The 21,371-nt window shown below is 45.7% G+C and overlaps 1 protein-coding gene across 1 annotated transcript in view; it reads right to left on the bottom strand.

The window, feature by feature from the left end:
- Positions 1-21,371, bottom strand: part of THEMIS2 (thymocyte selection associated family member 2) — a 209,282-nt gene that overhangs the window by 82,155 nt on the left and 105,756 nt on the right. The window contains exon 2 of the mRNA XM_078682504.1: positions 14,668-14,808. Coding sequence (XP_078538630.1) covers positions 14,668-14,808 — 141 coding nt within the window. The remainder of the gene's footprint in view (positions 1-14,667; positions 14,809-21,371) is intronic.

The raw sequence follows: 21,371 nt of genomic DNA, 5'->3' as shown, positions 1-21,371 counted from the left end.
GTGAAAACTTGAGTAATGTAGGGTGTTGTTCCTGTCAGTTTTTTTCCTGAATAAACTGGTTTCAAAGCCGGTGGTGGTGTTGGTAATCCTGACGTCGAGAAAGGTTATGGATGAGGTTTGAATTTCATGGGTGAACTGGATTCGTTGGTCGATGGAATTGAGTAGATCAAGTTCTGTTAGCAATGAGTTTTGAGAACCTTGCCATATTATGAAAATATCGTCGATAAACCTTACGAACATTCTAAGGTGGTCTGTCCATGAGGCTTTAGAAAGGATGTGATCTTGTTCGAATCTATGCATGAAGATATTCGGATATATTTTGGAATTTGAAGAAATAACTATGTGAAAGTTGAACATTTCCTTGTGAATAGAACAAGATGAATTAAAAAACGAACAATTTGTCAAAGCAAGCATTTGACGTTTACTTTTTGAAAAGCATTGATGAAACCTTTTATATAAGGACATTTGGGAGCCCGGGGGACACTCCCCAGGTCTAGGGGGGTGCTACCTGAGGTAGTGTTAATGCACACATACCAGGTGCAAACAAGTGTTGGGGAAAAAAGAAAACATGAAATTGCAATGGTACTTAAATGGCAGTCCAAACAAGTTCATGCTACTGGTTACCTCACCAGATTTTTAAGTGTCCACCGTGACAGCCTGCTGCCCTCTGGTCTGACCGCTGCCCCAGGAGGGGGGTCTGTGCACCTGAACTTGCGCTGCAAGCGCTGTGGGGTTAACATTTTGGATTGCACGGGACTCCACTGACCAGGAGTCCGTGCGGGTCACCACCTGTGTTTGGATCCGCCCACAACCTCTTCCCCGGTTGAAAGGAGCTCGCGGAACCCGCTGGCGCGGGTCCCGCTTCGCCGTGACAGCCTGCTGCCCTCTGGTCTGACCGCTGCCCCAGGAGGGGGGTCTGTGCACCTGAACTTGCGCTGCAAGCGCTGTGGGGTTAACATTTTGGATTGCACGGGACTCCACTGACCAGGAGTCCGTGCGGGTCACCACCTGTGTTTGGATCCGCCCACAACCTCTGCGCCAATATTTAACATCGACCAACTCCCGCGTCGCGGGACGCGCGCGGGACTCGCCGGGCGAAGCCCGGGCAAAGGGCGGGCCCTCTGTGGCTCTCAGAGGCACGAGGAGGACGGGACGGGGCCACCCCCTTTGACCCTTTGACCCTAACACAATGCTAAGGTAATAACTCGCAGATCTTCCTGACGCTCCGGCAAGAGATTGGCCATTGGACTAAAGTTGCTAATTGTTTTACACTGTCTGTTTTATCTCTCCAGCTTTGTTAGAGCTTAACGTTGCATATTTCACCATGTCTTACAAGGGAATGACCAATAAACCCCTCAGCCACAAAGGGCTGTCCCCAGGGTTACAAGCTCTTTGTATGCCATCCCCACCTACTACCTTAACGAACGCATCTACTATGACTAGCACACTCACTGATCAGTCGCCAGATCCAATTAATGGTATAGTGCAATTCTCGTTACTGGACGAGCTAAATTTTCTATGCAAAACTAGTTATGCCACTGTGGCACCGAGAAATGACACTAAAACTCTCTCACCTCGTCCTGCTACGCCAACACCAATCCCAAGTCCTCCGGCACATCCTTCCATATCCCAAATCGTTAATACACCAACCACAGCTAAACCTCAGCACGAAACTAGCAAAAGGAAGAGGGAGGGGCTTAACCCTACAGGGAACAAACTAAAACAACAAAAATTGTCCTTTAGCTCTCCATTGATTCCAACTAACCCCCTTTTAAAATTAGAAGAAAAACTGGACCAATTGGTAACAACCTTTAATTCAAATCTTTTGTCTCAGATCGAACAAATGGTCGGTTCACTTATTTCTCCATTGATCGCTAAGCTTTCCACTTTAGAGGATAGGTTGTTGGGCATAGAGAAATGTATTAAGCCCAACCAATTATGTGCCGATAAACCTGTAACACCAACCTGTCCCAATCCATCTGCTACAACTGGTAACAATCAACCTCACCATGTAGTCCCTATCCATTTACCCTCCAATGCCCCTAAAGCTAAACCCAAATCCGGCCCTACACAACATACAGCTACAAGAGTAGAGCCAAATAATACAGCACACATACAGTTACCCCCGGAGGCTGCACCCTTTGTGTGTGTTCTTGCGGGAGTTCCAGCACTCAAACGTGGGAACATTGAGCGGGACGAAGATTTACGTAATAAAACCACGCACTGGCTAACCAAAAACAGGCCCCTGCCCTTAGGATTGTACGGCACCATCATGGCCGTTAGAAGGGTGGGTTGGCTAGGCCCCCTTAAAAAAGACATTGATGGTGATCTTGTTCTAATTAAATTTAGAAGCAGGCTAGTTGTTCCCTACATGCGAACTTTGTACCCCCGTGAAGGTGTTGGCCCAATATCTGTCTGGGATCTTCGTGACTTCTACCCAAGTATGGCATATACCACCCGCCTAAATTCAAGGGCCGAGTCAGCTCATCCGAAGGGCAGAATTACCCGTGCACTCTGTGGCCATGGCTTTTCCGCCCTTAATCACCTTGAAACAATGTACCCTGGACACGTGCATGGGAAACAATGACTGCTAAAGAATAGAATTTATTGATGCAGCATACACAAATGTTTTATTCTTTTGTCATTCTATGTATTTTGTATGAAATCTTTGTCATGATTGTTTTATTTTATTTCTTTTTTAACATGTATGCTTTTATGGGTTTTTTTTAAAACAAAATCGAATAAAGCTAAATTGAAATTGAAATTCAAGTTTTTGCGGCCACGCACTCCTGGGGGCCTTCCAGTTGGTTTTGCCACATCCCTTGTGGAGCCTTCGGTGCCAGTGGTGTTCCAAGTACTGTGCCTCCTGGTTGTTGTTATTGGTGCCAGTAGGCTACTGAGGCTGGTGCCTCCTCCCTCTCACCCCTCCCAGAACATTGTTGCCACTAACTGCAGCAGTCTGGAGTCGCTCCACTGCATCAGTGACCTGGATAAGGCCCCTGGCCACATTCCCACAGCAATGGGTCATCTCAACTTGCATCCCCACAGCACGACAAAATAGCTGATATGTGGTTGTGCTCAGCCGATTGATGGCCCTGATGTAACCATCTAGGCGCACCATCAAAATATGATGCCTCCTACGTTGGGATGCATGGTCATGCTGCATCACCCTGCACAAGTCATGCATTGCTTTGGAGACATTAGCAAAGTTTTAATTGGTGGCCTCTGTCCTTTCACAACAGCAGTGGTGAGCTTCTTCATGCAGTCCCGGATTTCCCCAATGTTGGTTGCCAATGTTGCACGTTAGGCCTGCATTAACCGCATGTTTTTACATTGTAGGCGCTGGACCTTGAGCATCTGTTCCTCCAGCCCACCCCAGACAGCAGACCCTCCTGCAGCTGCCGTGAGAGTCCTTGTCTTTCGCCAATGGAAATGTAAGAATCTGCACCGCATTGGTACCTCTGGTGTTGTTGTTGGTGTAGGCCCGCCTGTGGTGTTGGAGTGTCAGGTTGCCTTTCACTTACATTTTTCTGTATGCTACTACTAGAATGCATTTGGATGTGGCAAGGAAAATTTGGACTGGAGTCAGATTTGCGACACTAAGCATGATCTGCATTGTGGGCTAGTGTTTTTTAGATTAAACTATAAATGATTATTTGCATTGATCTTACCTTGTGAGGTACAGGCCTGTTCAGAGGTGTCAATCTGTGTGAAGCCAACAACTGCTTCCGGCTGCAGTGTTGACCCAACCATGTCCTCCAGGGGTGTGTTGGCAAGTTCCGTAAATGGTCCCCCTCCTGGTTTTTTTGGCATCGGCAAGCCTTGCAAACACCCTTTCTTTGGCACGGCTACGCGGGGCATGGCCATACCAACACTTGTGCAGGATCGATATTGAGCGCTGTGTGACCCTCCACTGCATTGACCTTTTAACAGACTCTGGGACCTGCAGTGACTGCTTGCCAAACAGTTTTACGTGGTTCAGCACAACTTCCTCAATGAGGACTTCAAGTTCTTTGTCGCTGAATTTCAGCTTCCTCTTGCGCACCTTCAGCTGTCTTATTCCACAGATTCTGCTCACAGTAAAGCTTGTTTCTGCTCAGCTCCAACAGTCTGCCTCCTCCTCTGCCTCTCTCAGTGAACAGGTGTGAGCAATCCCAGACTCACTTCCTGGTGGTGATGTCATCAAGCTGCATCGATCTGAAGAAATCGCTATTTGCGATTCTGTATTTGCGGATTGCCTTTTTGCGATTCGGTAATACGTAATCGCTATCAGCGATTGCGATTTTACTGAATGGCAAAAATATAGCAAATGTTTGTGATGCATAGACTTTTGCGATTCCTAAATAGCGATTACTTAAAAATTGCTATTTAGAAATCGCAAATGGAATGCTTGATGCATGTGGCCCTAAAACCATACCAGTCAGACCTCGGAAAGTTAAAAAACAAACATTAGTTGAACAAGAAAAATACTTATCTCAAAGTATACAACTTATTATAAATAGATATTATTATAGTAGGAAGACAACTCCATTATCAACACTAGAAAGCTTTAATCTCTCCCAGGCGGACCTGGCTGCCCTTCTGAGAAATCTGCATACATTCACTGCAATTCACGGTTTAGTCAATATGCAAACAGTGCCGAAAAAATCCGCTGTAAAACTCCTGTTGGGTAAAAATTACTGACTTGCTCACCTTTTGTTGCAGCTTTTACAAAGGGATCTTGAAAAGAAAGCACCTACCCCAAGAAGGTGCAGGAGAGCACCTATGTAGATCCCCAACGTTAGTATTGTTCATTTTCATCAAAAGGGCCGTTTAGAGCCCCGTTTGCTGGCTGTCATCTGAAAAGAGTGGATCTGTGAAGATTTGAGGCCATTGAAACTCGCTATTGAAGCTCATTACTGCCTTTGGCTACAGTGGTTTGTTAATGCCTGTTGCCATTTAAGCTTGTTACTGCCTGGGGCTACTGCTACCTTTTACAGCCTTGGGTTATGGATATTCATTACTGCCTGGGGTGATTGACTGCCATTAATGCCTGTGACCGCCCTGATTCCATCAGCGGTGGACGCTCCTCACACAGCTCCCTGCTCTACAGCACGCCTGGCTCCTTAGCGCTTCTACGCCTCCCGGTATCGTAGCGCTTCAAAACCAGAGGGGTCTCTCCTTGCCCAGATTGTAAACATCGCTAGATTGACTGCCTGGCTGAGCGAGTAATCCAAAGTGCGCGAGTGCTCCATAGTGCGCTTTAATAATTGTTTGCATAGCGCTGTTGTTACCATTGTGCTCGACTGTAGCGCTGCCACGTGTTTAGACATTGCTGTGTTGATACCCCAATCCAGGTTTCGTTTCACGTCCTGCGGCCATTTTGGTGTTATTATTGTGCCTCCCTGACCCAATCCCCGCCCCGCTACCGCCTCCCAGCTGACCCGCACTCCCACTGATACTATCGTCCGCCCTACCGCTCAGTGCGCTGTGACCGCCCTGATTCCATCAGCGGTGGACGCTCCTCACACAGCTCCCTGCTCTACAGCACGCCTGGCTCCTTAGCGCTTCTACGCCTCCCGGTATCGTAGTGCTTCAAAACCAGAGGGGTCTCTGCTTGCCCAGATTGTAAACATCGCTAGATTGACTGCCTGGCTGAGCGAGAGATCCAAAGTGCGCGAGTGCTCCATAGTGCGCTTTAATAATTGTTTGCATAGCGCTGTAGTTACCATTGTGCTCGACTGTAGCGCTGCCACGTGTTTAGACATTGCTGTGTTGATACCCCAATCCAGGTTTCGTTTCACGTCCTGCGGCCATTTTGGTGTTATTATTGTGCCTCCCTGACCCAATCCCCGCCCCGCTACCGCCTCCCAGCTGACCCGCCCTCGCCCCTCCCCTACCACATATGACAGATGCATTTCCACGCAGCGTTCACGCGCAGCGTTCGCGCCCCATGCGCGCCGAAGGTGCGCCAAAGGTAAGCCCGTCTACGCCCGTCCGCGCCTGGACCGCACCCAGCGCCAGACCCCCTGGCCCCCGCGGCACCCAGCACACTAGACACACATACGATTCCGCTACTCTCCTCGCCCTCAACGCCGGACGCACACCACAATGCTGCGAAGCCACCCCAGGACGTACCCACGGCCCATTCGCCTGCCTCTCCTGCAAGTTCAACTGCTTCAGAACCCTCACCAAATCCACCTCCTCCATACACAGCTCCGATTCTAACCGCCTGAAGTGCATCCTGCTCAACACCCGCTCGGTCCACAAACACGCTACCGAACTCTGGGACCTACTCGACACTACGTCACCGGACATCGCCTTCCTTACAGAAACATGGATGAACACATCATCAGCACCCGACATCGCCATAGCCATACCGGACACTTACAAGATTATCCGCAAAGACCGCCCCATCCAAACAGGAGGAGGCATCGCCATCATCCATAGGAACACCATCAAAATCACGACCAGCTCCGACGACAATCTTGCAACCGCCGAACATCTCCACTTCCAGATCTACACCGACCCCAGGACCACACTTAGAGGCACCCTCATCTACAGGCCTCCAGGACCCCGCACTCAATTCAGCGATGACATCTCCGACTTCGTCAGCCCACATGCCCTCGCCTCCAAGAACTACATTCTGTTGGGTGACCTCAACTTCCACCTTGAAAACAAACACGACTGCAACACCTCCACCCTTCTGGATAACCTGGCCAATCTCGGACTCAAACAACTTGTTGACACCCCCACTCATGTAGCCGGACACACGCTCGACCCTATCTTCACCTCCAGTAAGCACATCTCCTTCGATCGCACCACAGCTCTCCATTGGACGGACCACAGCTGTGTTCACTTCAGCTACAAAACCACCCTGAACCACAATCGCCCACAACCCATTCCTCGGAGAAACTGGAACAAAATCACCTCCGACCAACTCCTCTCATCACTCAACCAAAATCCTCCCACCCTCTCATTAGACCCTAACCAAGCGGCCAATGATCTCAAGCAATGGATCACCCACAGTGCGGACGAATTAGCACCCCTGAAAAAACACCAGATCAAATCAGCCAGCAAAAAGGCTTCATGGTTCAATGATGACCTCAAAAAATCCAAGAAACTATGCCGCACCCTGGAGAAAACTTGGAGAAAAAACACAACCACCGACAACATGGCCACCCTCAAAGCAGCCACCCGCAACCACCACCAACTGATTCGATCCGCCAAGAAATCAGCATTCAAGGATCGTCTCGACAACAACACCCACAATAGCAAGGAACTTTTCAACATCGTCAAAGAATTCACCAACCCCACCGCAGCATCTAACGACATCACCCCTTCCCAAATCCTCTGCGACGCGTTATCCTCCTTCTTCTACAACAAAATCGCCGACATCCACAACAGCTTCGAGAATACTCCCAACGACCAACCCTCCCCACACCCCTCAGATCCCACTCCGCCAACCAACTTCCTTAGCGCCTGGAACACAATAACCACTGAAGACACCATCCGCATAATGAACTCCATCCACTCTGGCTCGCCAACCGACCCCTGCCCCCACCACATCTTCAACAAAGCTGACTCCATCATCGCACCCCATCTTCGTGATGTCATCAACTGCTCGTTCAACTCTGCCACCTTTCCAGAAAGCTGGAAACACGCCGAACTCAGCGCCCTCTTGAAGAAACCCACAGCAGACCCCTCTGAACTTAAAAACTACCGACCCATATCCCTCCTCCCATTCCCCGCCAAAGTCATTGAAAAAGCCGTCAACAGCCAGCTCGCCGCCTTCCTTGAATCCAACAACTCCCTCGACCCATCTCAATCAGGGTTTCGAGCCAAACACAGCACCGAAACCGCCCTCATCGCAGCGACCGACGACATCCGAACACTACTTGACAACGGAGAAACCGTGGCCCTCATTCTACTCGACCTCTCCGCCGCTTTTGACACGGTCTGCCACAGCACCCTCATACAACGCCTCAGCAACATCGGCATACAAGGAAAAGCCTTGGACTGGATCATCTCGTTCCTCGCCGGGAGAACTCAAAGAGTCTGACTTCCCCCATTCAACTCAGAAGCCACAGAAGTCATATGCGGAGTACCACAAGGGTCATCACTCAGTCCCACCCTCTTCAATGTTTACATGAGCCCACTCGCATCCATCGCACGCCAACACAACCTCAACATCATCTCTTATGCCGACGACACCCAATTAATCCTATCCCTCACCAAAGACCCGAACACCGCCAAAACCAATCTTCACGAAGGCATGAAAGAAGTAGCCGAATGGATGAAACAGAGCCGCCTAAAACTCAATTCAGACAAAACTGAAGTGCTCATCCTAGGATCCTCACCCTCTGCCTGGGACGACTCTTGGTGGCCCTCCGCTCTGGGCACAGCACCCACTCCCACAGACCACGCACGTAACCTTGGCTTCATCCTAGACTCCTCTCTCTCGATGTACAGACAAGTTAATGCAGTCTCATCCTCCTGCTTCAACGTACTTCGCATCCTCAAAAAGATCTTCCGCGGGATCCCCCTCGAAACAAGAAAGACTGTGACCCACGCACTGGTCACGAGTCGGCTGGATTATGGTAACACTCTATACGCCAGAATCACAGCAAAATTACAGAAAAAACTCCAACGCATCCAAAATGCATCAGCGAGACTCATATTAGACGTCCCTCGCCGAGACCACATCACCGGACACCTAAAAGACCTCCACTGGCTTCCCGTCAACAAAAGAATCACGTTCCGTCTTCTCACCCACGCACACAAGGCCCTCTACAACCTAGGACCCGAATGCCTCAACACTCGACTATCCTTCTACAAACCCACCCGCCAACTAAGATCGTCCAATCAAGCCCTCGCCACAGTCCCGCGCATCCGAAAATCCACCATGGGTGGCAGATCCTTCTCCTTCCTGGCCGCCAAGACCTGGAACTCACTCCCCTCTCACCTCCGCCTTACTCAAAACCACATCTCATTCAGAAAAGAACTTAAAACTTGGCTATTCGACAAATAATGAACCCCTCCCCAAGCGCCTTGAGACCCTCTGGGTGAGTAGTGCGCTATATAAATGCTTGAACTTGAACTTGAACTTGTGGCTATTGAGGTATATTACTGTCTGCATATTGTATGATCAGTGTTAATACATACATGGGTATTGTGTATCTGTGTGCATGCAGAATACAAATGACAAACGCACTGGCTTTGTCAATGTTTTTTTTTAAGACTGTACCTTAAGTCATGTAGATGGGATGTCTCCACTACCAAGTCAGTATGACTGCACTTTTGTTTGTCCTACCAAAGTAGGGTTACATTGACTATCACATCAATCTCTCAGAAAACATCCTTTATAAAGAAGTCGGAATCACGCTGTGCCTTTACAACGCGGCAATAGAACAAACACATTGTTACAAAGCATTTGTTCAGCACGCAAGTCATTACAACTACTTGCTTTAGGAGGCACAATGGTGGAGTGGTGTTGGATTTTAAGTCCAACACCTTCCCTACTGTTGCGCAGACTGGAATTGGAATAGTAAATTATACTATTCCAAAGTCCATTGCACTCCTTGCGTGCTAAAGGAATGCGTCGTAATGACATGTTTGTTCCAATGCTGGCATTTTAAAGGCATGCGTGCTAAACACATGCGTGATTACGTCATACAACCTAATCTCTCAACTGACCCATTTTGGAAGAGTCTCTTCCATGCTCTTCCCCAGGATCAGGGCCTCACTCACAAACTGCAGAATGGTCCTGGTTCCTGCCATCCGGATACATTGACCTCTAATGGGATTATAATAGGCCGCTACACAACTGTGTGAGAGTGCTTCATCAGAATGTGAGAAGCATCTACAATCAGAAAATGAGAACAGCTACCAAGAGGATGAGAGTCAGAATGCCAATTCTCAGGGCAGGAGTATATAGCAACTGTGAATTTTTCAAAGACTAGACAACTTGCATTTTGCAAAAGTCCTGTTAATACCTACTTAGAGCTGTAACACTTTAAAGAATACGGAATTAGAACACTGTATGCCAAACTATAATAAAGGGAACTCCACACTTCCTTATAAGCCCCCTTCACGCTATCTTCTTCCCTTTTGTCTTGTGGTCTGAACGGATAAGTGTGGATTGTTTTCACTGTATTCGTTTATTTCAGCTTAATTAAAATAGCATTAATATGATTGTGTTTGCTCTTCAGAGTGGTGAATAAAAGGGTTTACACATAATGCTAGACTCCTGTCTTGCCATAAAATTGTGGGAGTTCCATGGTGGTTCTGTGCAGGGTCCCGAACACTCAGAGGTTTTGCAACACACCAGGGATACTCTTACTTGGCCTGCTGCAGCAGATCAGGCCCAGGAGGAAGAGTTTTTTAGTCAATACGACCAAAAGGAGACGGATTAGCTACCTCTGAATTTGCTGATAGGGAAGGTGATGATGCATGAGTGGCAAAATGCAGAAAAAGCAATAATTTCCTAGAGAGCAGTCATACGATCCCAGTGTAACTGGGAGTGCAAATCATCAGCATTCAGGCCAATGCTGACACCGCTTTCAGCAGCATGAACGCAGCATCAGAATTTGCCGCAGTGCACTTTGGGAGCCTATGTCTGCAGAATAGAGGGGAGCGATGTGGTGAGGAAGGTAAGTGTTTTTTTTCATTTATTTTATGTTCGTGCGAGTTGAAGGCTCTCCAGTTTCCTATTTTTCAGTTGTTAGTCAGTTGACCTCAAATTTCTTTTCATACAAAGTGCTTTTTCTTGTTGCAATTTGTTCAGGTCGAAGCATTGGAGAAATAGGGACATTGCTTGATTTTGAAATTCTTCTTTGTTTCTTTCCAGACAATGTTATCTTGAGACCAAAGCCTTTTTTTGTTCCCATAAGACTTCGATGTCTTGCAAGATTTGGTCCTTCCATGTTGTTTCTGCATCTATCTTCTCCAGAGGAAGAACATTTGCATACTCTTGATTTGTTCATTGCTATGACTATTTATGTTTCAAGGACAGCATCTTTGAAGAAAGTACGGTCTCTTTTTGTCATTGTTCTATCTTTCCAAATTGTGTATATATCTTCTGTCATGTTAAGTAGATGGCTGAAACAGACCATTATCTTGGCCTAGGAAACGTCTGATATGTCTTTCTCGGGTACGGGTCAAGGAAGATCATCAAGGGGTATATCAGCTTTCTGAGTTATGCTGAAACAAGCTTCCATGAAGGATATTTGCATGATAGCTACTTAGGCCTCACTTCACACATTTTTTATCATTATAACCTGCTAGTGGGAACAATGTTGTTGTGCCAACAACATTTGCTGAGAGAGTTTTGGATGCAGTTCAGCATAATGTTTAAGTATTTTCTTTGGTATTTTAATAAAGGTTTCTCTTTCTAGCATGATATAGTTTTGAAACAGTGTTTATCTGTTTGCTTCCTTATTTTGCTTGGGCGCTATCTCACTTAGTAAGGACTGGGGCGAGGAAGACTGCCAAGGAGGTAATGTGTAGATTACTTATGGGTATTCGTCACTGCTCCAAGTTCAGGTCTCCTTCCTCAAAGTCTTGCTTTAAAAGGTTGCAGTGGCAAACAAAGTATTTTATCTTTAAGATGGTTATATTCGCTTCATATTTTACAGGAAGTATTGGATGACAAATTCCTCTATATATAATAGGTGGCAGGAAGAAAAATTCAACCATGTTTGTAGTTTTTGTTGTTGTTTTACTATGATAGAAACTATTTCTGTCTATGAGACTGCCATCTCACCCAGTAAAGACTGTGAAGAGGAAGCCCTGAACTTGGGCATTACCGGTAAGTAACAGAGGCAGCTCCCGCACAGCGAGCTGCCGGATTCCGCCTTCATTTAGTGTCAATCCTCTGGCTCCACTCCACCAGGTTGCAGGTAAAATGTGTATATGTGACATCAGGATCGTGTACTTAGTTCTGTTAAACCACTGTCTTTTAGATGTTTATGGTGGTTCAAAGTCTCATGTTGTATTTGTTGATTGTTTTTGCCCGCACAAGGTTGTCATCCGTATGTTTGTCATTCCTAAGAGTTCAGACATAACTTCACAAATGCAGTGCTGGAACACCGCCACAATACTTGACATGAAGAGGTTAAGTCTTTGTAGCTTTGCAGCTGAAGACGGGTATAGAAGGTGGTTGTTATGTATCAGGATTCTGGATTGAGGAGGAGATGGTGATACCCAGGATTCAAATCAACTTTAGAAAACTAGCAGGTGCTATTTACTTCCTTAGCCAGATTGCCGACGGTGGGCTTGGCATTGCCTTCCTTTTTAATGGCCGTATTGTGGAAATGCATGTCTATATATATGCAGATTTAATTGGGTTTCTTTGATTGGCATGCCAGTATGATGGGAGACACCAAAGGTGTGGGACTCTCCACTTATTAAATAATGTCAACGGCTCCTAGCCATTGAGGTTCGGCTTCACCTTTGAGTTGAAGGTGGAAGGTCACTCACTCATGGCGCAGTGCTATGGGACAGATGGCATGGTCGATGTCAACCTGGGTTGTGCTCTTCATTCAACCATCTCTAGGAAAGAGAGAGTCAAAATCACTTGGGTTTCCTGACATCTTGGATGTTCCCAGTCCTTTAACCAAAGTAGTCGAATAGTACTAGACAAGATATTCTCTACTCGGGGAATCTCAGACATTGCACAACTTGACAATTATTTTGCCCCCTTCAAGGGATGAAAATGTAAAAAGTCGCAAAATACCTGGGATTTCAGCATCACAATACAAGGTCTCTCAGCTACAAGTCAAAAGACTGTGCAACGGTCTAAGGATACTCTCAAAAAAAGTATACAAATTCCTCATATCACCAATAAGCCCATCCTCCGGTGCAAATATTTTCCAATTGAAGAAATATCCATCACAGCCCCTAAAGGAAATCTCAAAGAGCACAGATATTTGGACAGTGAGGGTGAGCATAACTGCCACAAAAAATACAGTATTTCACCGAAACATTCTAAGATTCAAGGAAAGCAAAGATGGGGCCTTGGAAAAAAGTCACAACTCAAGTGATTTCTCACTAGATATCTATCCGTGGTCTTATGCCTTGTCTTTATAACAGATTGCCCAATGTCTCCTTCATTGCATAAACATCTGGAGCGGCTCATTACTCCCATCGATTCAACTGAATGTTTCTCATCCTAGTATTCTGCTCATATTGGCCCACATGTAAATGTATCCCTTTCTGTATGCATAGAAGAGTGAAGCAGATAGTCTGGTGAAAGGCAGCAGAAGTTCTCTTAGGAGCTCCTCCGCGACAATGTAGCTGGTCATGCAAGTTTTATGTTTTTTTCTGAACCTGCAAGTTAATAAAGTGATCTACTTCTTCTCGCTGCATGTTTCTGTGGCTTCAGTGACGATCATGCCATGGGGTATCACTTTTATAGCTGGACTTGTGGAGTGGCAGGAGTAGGTTGTTTAGGGCCTATGCTGGCCATCGCCTGCCATACCAGGCCCCCTGCTGAGAATGGCAGCAATGTAGGCAGGGACACACTTCTTATTCAGATCAGTGTGGACTTGCAAGGCTGAACACATCATTGTATAACAGGAAGCTAAACACACCGGCCTCTCAACAACCAGAAGGAGCTCCTCCCTACTTTGCGGTAAGGAGGCCCACGATGCGACGCTGGACCTGTGTCAGTGACACCATGCCCGGCCTGAACTGGAATCAGGGACGCGAACAGGAACATTCCACAATGACGAAGACTAAATCATATAAGCTGGCAATGTAAGCACTTAGTGGACTTTAGGCTGACATGTAGCTGAAATGTACTACGGTCTTACTAATGGGTGTCCCTCTTGCCCCTCTGCCACTGACTCAAGCACTGATACGGGATATCAATATACTGCAGCTTTGCACATTTAAAGACATGTTCTAACGGTTGCCTCACTAGAATCTCATGCTCCAATGGCCCTACAACACAGGGCATTACATAGCAAGCCTCTCAATCTGCCACTTGGGGTGGTGCACCCGGCTTTAGCTTGTGGTTTATGATAAGGGGATATGTCTATTTGTAGTGAAATATGACCAAGTGCCTTCATGTCCTGGTCTCGTTAAGTTTGTATAGCACCTACTGAATACATGCAAGAATATTTTTTTTAAAACATGTGTACACATGTCAACAGAATAACCTCAGATTTACTAGAAAATGAATGGGGCAAACCCCTGTTATGACCATCAGCCTTGCAAACTGCCTCATTCCATAACTCCTTTCATTCTGCCCATCATTACCCTCATGGTGCCCAGTTTTTGGGGTTGCACTTTAGTGGTAGAAGTATTATTCCAAGAGCAGGTACCTTTCTGTGTCTTCCTACCCTTCTCAGATGGGCTGGCCTCTTCTCACCTGTCAAGACTCCTCTTTGAAGGTATAATACAGTAGGAAATAAACACATCCTCAAATCAGATGGAGATGATGTGGCCTAACTGCTAGAGCGGTCGACATGGAAGCTGGGGAACTGGGTTCGAGTCTCGGCAGGGACGCTCAACATCCTGTGATTCTGGGCAAATCACTTAATCTCCCTGTGCCTAACAAAATGAATGTGTTCATCTGTAATGCAACTGCTCATGTAAAGTGCTCTAATACCTTCAAGTCGAGTTTGCCCTATATAAAACTAAAACAAAAAAATAAGTTATCCACTACACACTGCTGAGACGTACCTTCAAAGTTTGGCGGCAAATCCACAGTTGTGGCAGAGCTGTGATCCTCACAGAGGACCTTCTGCAGATCGAAGCTGATGATTTTCACAAGGTCGCCCGTTGACAAAGACACTTCATTGCCGGAGAGTTCATAAATGGAACCTAAAAAGAGGCAAGAGCAGGTAAGCCTCACCAGGCCACTGGTAATCGAGCAAGAAGCGTCTACAGGGAGCGATACTGTCGCATGGAAAGGAAGCAACTCCATGTAAAGGACCCAATTAAGAATCAACAGCAATGGCTTTTGCAAAGGTCTGGAAAGCCAATACACATACAAACAAAGCAATGCAGAATAAAGCGCATATCTGAAACACAAAATTCTGGGAGCAAATCACCAGAGAGCATATAAAGGTATGATTCATTCCAGTTGGAAATTTCAGGCACCATTATAAATCATTTCTACTGGATCTGTCTTGCAGTACATAGTTCAGAATGGATTCTCATTAAGAAAAATACCATGTATGTAAATTGCATCCTGGAACTTTAATTCTAGCAGTGTCTGTTGGTTTCATATGCATCATAGGATTAGTTCTTGCTGTTGGTGATATCTGTTAGTGTCAAGTACCTCATAACACTGGTTATTAGTGTCTGAAAGTGTCTTACGTTTTCACTTACTTCTTGGAACTGGTTGTGTAAAAGAGTGTATTTTTTTCCGGTGAAGTTTGTAACGGGTTGTTGAGGTGTAGTCACATCTGGTTGCTATATTCGCATATTGACCTGGTATCTAATGGCGTCCAGTGGTTTCAGGCCCATCTTAGAACTGGTGGGTAGTTTCTAACCGTGTCTACTAATCTTAGGCACACACAGACCTCCCCATAAAACACTCAACACCAGACTCCAAGGAGTGCTTAGCCAGGGCAGCACTGTGGCGGAATGCCTGTGTCCTGAAGTGACCCAGGTGATATGCTGCGCTATACAAAACTCCTAAATTCATAAAAAAAAAAATATGGGCTATTTAAATGCCGCGGTCATGTAACACAACTGGCAATTTAGGGGCATATTATCAAGACAGGCGATAAAATTATCGGCGCTTTAGCTCTATGGAATTCCAATTGAAGCGCATGTTAGATGTGAAGGACATCTAACATGGGCTTCAATTGGAATTCCATAGAGCATTATCGCCGTTTTAGCAGCAGTTTTCTGACGCTAAATTGGCAATAATTTTATCGCCTGTCTTGATAATATGCCCCTTAGTTTTTAGTGAATGAATTACGGTGGGAATAACATACAATCTTTGTTTCTTGGCACAACGGCATTCCAATCCACGTCCCAGAAGAAACTGAACATCCTTAACTTGTGGCAAAAAAGAATAAATGTTGGAGCCAAGTAAACATTGTTGCCTTATTAGGATATTTTCGGTCGCCTGCGGGGTTTACATGGGCACAGAAAAAGTGATGACTATTGTGAAATGAGTAGCCCTTTTCTATTAAAAGAAGTTCTCTGTTTCCTGTGTTTCCAAGAGAGCAATCTGCAACGTTTTCACTTCGGTGCCCCAAACAGAAGGCTGTTGCGCAAGAGATTAATGCCCGAAAGGAAGGCGGGGGCTGTGTGCCCTTCTGCCAGGTCAGCTGAAGGATGCACTCCTAGTACAGCCGCCATATTTAGAGATCTCTGGAAGGCAGGCGGAGACCTGTGTCCCTTCAGCAGAGCTGCCACCACGGAGGCTCCAATGAAGGCACTGATTGTTGCTGCGCAGGTACAATGTTCAATGCGGTCACAGAGCAAAGGTTTTTGTTCATCAAACAACAAACTCCCAAAGCAGGAGTTTGTTGTTGAAGTCAAAAAATGAATACCCTAACGTGCTGGGAGTTTTTTTCCTCAGTGTGTGAGGGTTATTAGTCCTCGTTCCTGTTTGGGACGCCAGGCTTTTCATAAACAGGATCAGACATTTGCAATGCAATAGGTCTCACGTTAGGGAAAGTTTGGGCTATTGATTATGCAAATGATAGTATTTGTTAGATTTTTTTGTCAAAAAATACCCCAGCAGTAGCATAAGTAATAAAAGAAAATCCAAGAAGCAAGGAATGGGTGCAGTACCACAGGCTGTTACCAGGTGTCCCTGTGGAGTGGTAAAGGGACCTCTATTAGCCACATAAGGTACTGCACCCTTAGTGAACAGAATGAAATGAATAGAGGCATTGCTTGGAGAGTGCTCCTACTGCAAAAACTAGAAGTGCTCGGATGCAGTTAAAGTGACTTAAAGTATTTCCACCCGTTTCGGCAATGGTCAAAAACAAAAGGAAAAGAAAGGATTTATACCGTACATTACATAGAAAACACTGTATGAACCTAGCCAGGCCCTTTGAATGCTAGAACACGAAAAATCGGTATCACAAAAAGCAGATATGTTTCAGACTAGAGCCACCATAGTCAGGAGCACTATTCTCAGCCGCCTGGACTATTGCAACGCTCTGTTACTGGAATCTCCTGCTTACTTGATTTCCAGACTTCAGAGCATCCAGGCAGAAGCAGCAAAAATGGCACTTTCCCGTGGACGAAGAACCTCCACCACTCGTGCACTGGCTGAACTACACTGGTTGCCCGTGCATCAGAGGATCCTCTTCAAATCCCTATGCACTGTCTTTAAGGCAGTGCATGGGATGGGCCCATTACCATTACAAAACAAATTTAAATGGTATAAACCCTCTCGGACCCTCCGATCCTCTTCCACTAATCTCATCAGCATACCCAGGATCAGGAAAGCCACTCATGGTGGCAGAGCCTTTAGTATAGCGGCAGCCCACCTCTGGAATAGCCTCCCTATTGCTATTAGGAAAACAGACGAACTGATGGCTTTTCGAAAAAAGGTAAAGACATGGCTCTTCCCTAAAGTGTAACTGCCCAGAAGCAAACTGACCACCCATCCTACCCATAATACACATTGTTTCAGCTATATTCTCACAGCGCCAGGATGCCCGTAGGGTTGCAGAGCGCTTTATAAATACCATAAATAAATAAATAAATAAAAGCTGGAGTAACAACGAATCGTGGGTAATTACCATTGTATCTTTTAACCAAAACAAATATATCAAACAACAAAATACTTTTGCGTTAAAAAAACGTTCAGCTTGGAGTGGTGACTGGTAAATATTGTGATTCAATCCTGGGATGCTTGTTTCCGGTCCAGGGAAGACATGGCTTGCCAGTTCGGGCTGGACTGTTCCCATGAGGCACAGGGTCAGACTAATTTGCATATTGCCATGTGTGAACTGGGGTGGCAGAGTGAGCTAAAGAATGGTGATGGATTAAACCCAGATCAGTTGACTGGGGGTGAGTGTTTGATTTGCTCAAGTACTCCATCCATCATCTCCTTTTGTATCGCTTTGTTCGCCCTAAGTTGGCAGGGTATGCTCAGACGTGTGTCTCTTGCTCACTTTGCCACTGAATTCAAGCTAGCCTGGCTGATGACGGCTGAAATGCCGGAAACCGGTCCCGGGATGCTTCTTTCTGGTCCAGGGAAGACATGGCTTGGCAGTTCGGGCTGGACTGTTCCCATGAGGCACAGGGTCAGACTGATTTGCATATAGTCATGTCTGAACTGGGGTGGCAGGGTGAGCTAAAGAATGGTGATGGACTAAACCCAGATCAGTTGACTGGGGGTGATTGTTTGATTTGCTCAAGCGCTCCGTTCATCATCCCCTTTTGTATCGCTTTGTTAAATATTGTGGGCTGCTCCAGAAATATGTCAGGAAGCAGTCTCTAAGCCACAGCCTATAAAACATGGAGTATTTGGAGGATTCTAGTTAAATGAGATTAAAAGCAGTCAGCTGCTTGATGTGACCTTAAAGCACCCCGAATGAGGGGAATTAAGAGGGTGGCCCACACCCATCGCACATAGCACCTAGGAAACCATTTGTGCTAGGCTTGGGACAGCGGCCAAGGTGACTACTTAACTCTGTGTATACAGTTGGGTGAGTTAACGCGCCAAAGAAAAGAAAGGCACGCTGCAGCCATTATTGAAGATCAAGAGCTGTATGCGGCGCTTGTTTAAAAAATATTATATTAATAAATTCAGTTTGCCGAGCTGCGCAAAATAAAAGAGAGGCACACGGTTGCAATTGTCAAAGATCAAGCATGGCGTGCCGAGCTACATAAAAATGTAAAAACCTAATATAAAAAAAGAGTGGGGCGAGCTGCGCTATGAGAAATGAAAGGTGTGTGGCTGCCATTGTTGATGATCAAACGTGACATGACACTCTCCTTAAAAAAGTTTGGTGGCCACAAATAAGAAAAATAAAAAGGCTCACAGCCGCCATTGTTGAAACTGAAAAGCAGCGTGACGTGCTGCATAAGGAAAACATACATACAAACATACCATATAGATGCCATCTGTGGAGTGGGGAAGGGAGGGAGTGTCTTTAAAAGATAAAGATTGGTATCCACTATCGGGCAACAAGCTCAGTCAAGAAAACAAATGGACTCTGCTTTCTGGAAGCGAGAGAGAGTGTTGTGCCTGCAACAGAAGCTCGGAAAAAGTAATTAACAAAATAGTGCTCACAAACTGTAAAAATAACAGATCGTGAGTAAGAACACCTGCAACAGAGGCAGTACTTATGGAAGGGTACAACAGGAGAAAAGGAGATACTAAGGATGGACTACTAAAGACATTAACCAAAGGAAAAAAGCAATTCCAAAAGACGGTCAAAGGCGCCAATTAAAAACATGGGCAGAACATGGGTGGAGCTCTAAGCCCATATCCTGAATACAGCATGTCTCAAAAACATGATTTTGCAATGTCCACCCTGACACCCTCTATAGGGCAGACGGTCTGATATTCAGTGACCGTTTTGGATTGGGATTTTAGTCAAGTGAATGCACTGCTCTTACAACCAAGGTGGTTCTCCCCGACTCCAAACAGAACAGTGGAACTGCAAGTTCGGCAGGCAGGGTACTCCACCACATCTATGGCAGAAAACCCCTTTGCACCAAACTTTAAGTAAGGCCCGTACTCTGAAGCAGGATAAGTCAACTGACAGCGTCTTTCAAATGTTACAAATATTTTTAATTCTACCCAAATTGTTTAGATCTCAGGCAGATCTTCCATTCTTTGGTGAAATAGCGGCTTCTGCATTGGCAACGGGTCCAGTCTATTTCAGTGTGATCCGAGAGCAGGGCTGATTGAAAAATATGCAAATTCTTCTTGACAATTCGCCCCTTGAGACAATAACTATGCAACACCAGAAACATTTAAACACCAAACATGCAGGAATGTTAACAACATCTGCTGAGTGCCTTTGTATCCTCACAGTCTGATTTAACCACTGGATCCTACAATTTCTGAAGTCCCCATAAACCTTGACAATGTCGGGCTATTCTGCCTTCTGGGCTGCTTATGTGCACACTAATTATTCACTTGTGGTGAATAGTCTGCCACCTAGAAGCCAGGTACTACACAACACAGTGTAAAGGTGGATTACCCTTCTTGGGGTCTCACCCTTGTCCATATAGCCCCTAATTCTGCAGGGTGTTCCGTAGCATTTAACAGTAGTTAGTACAGCTGCCACCACATCCCTCTCAATATTCCCCTGCTGTGCTCCTCTGAACCCCCTGCTCTCTAGAATTCAGTATAAAGCCAAGTGTCCTTGTACGACATGAATTATCATCCTAGAGCACTGTTCTTCAAACTTTTTAATACTGTGCTCCCCGTGTCAAAAATGAAATAAAAAAACATCGGGCACCCTAACATTTTTCACAATTATTTGATTGCTCATGTTTAAATTTGTCTCAATATAATTAAACATTCCAGTTGCATTCCATTACCCCTTTTAAAAGTGCAATCAAATACATGATTGCTAAACATACTATGCTGGCATTCGGGTCAGCTAAGCCTTACAGAAGTGTAAAAGTATCCACAGTGTGATTGTCAGAAATAGAAGGGGAGGAGGGGGGTGTTTATGGGATATTTGGAGTCCCTTCCCCGTTGACACTTACTCCCAGGCAGGATATAAATGACAACAAATATGTAAGTGATGGTTTAGAACAGAGTGGCTTACTGTGGTCATATAGATGAAACTTTCTTCAGCTGGTGCATATGACTGAACTCTCTCTTTGTAGAGCATGCAGATTTTTGGTATCATACTAAGTTGGGTGTGCATGATACCACCAAGACTAAAGGCAACTTCTAATGGATGTAGTGCGGTGCCGAAATGAGGAGGCCAGGTTTCAGGAGGCCAGGCTGACAGAGATGTTTTCACCATCATGAACTTCATTTTTGTAGGGTTACATTTCAATAAGCTATATTCCAACCAGGTGTCTGTGGCTATAAAATAGTCTGAAAAATCCTGCTCGCTAGTAGGGAGCGTTGGAAGAATTTATCAGTAAAAGTATAAAATGTACACCGAAACATTTGATACATTTAGCCAGTGGAGGATTATAACTATCACAGCCGGTTGGGAAGAGGAAAACACCCAAAGAACTCTGCGGATCACTTTATGGGTGGAGGAGACGTTAGAGAGAAGAAAGACTACTTGTTATTGAATATTAAGAAAGGAGGCAATCGACTGAAGGGTTGTGCTCCCCACTCCCAAGTTAAAGAATCCATGAAACATGCGGAATGCTCAACAGCCTTAAACACAATGGGCAAATTAAGGAGTGTAAATGTTGCAACACAATCACTGTTCACCTCCGTCAGCAGAATATTGAGACTGGAGAAAGCCACCACTTCTCAT

This window comes from Lissotriton helveticus, chromosome 3_1 (genome assembly GCF_964261635.1).
Source record: "Lissotriton helveticus chromosome 3_1, aLisHel1.1, whole genome shotgun sequence".
Lineage (NCBI taxonomy): Eukaryota > Metazoa > Chordata > Amphibia > Caudata > Salamandridae > Lissotriton > Lissotriton helveticus.
The sequence above is the reverse complement of the archived record's forward strand: the minus strand, read 5'-3'. Positions and strand labels throughout refer to the sequence as shown.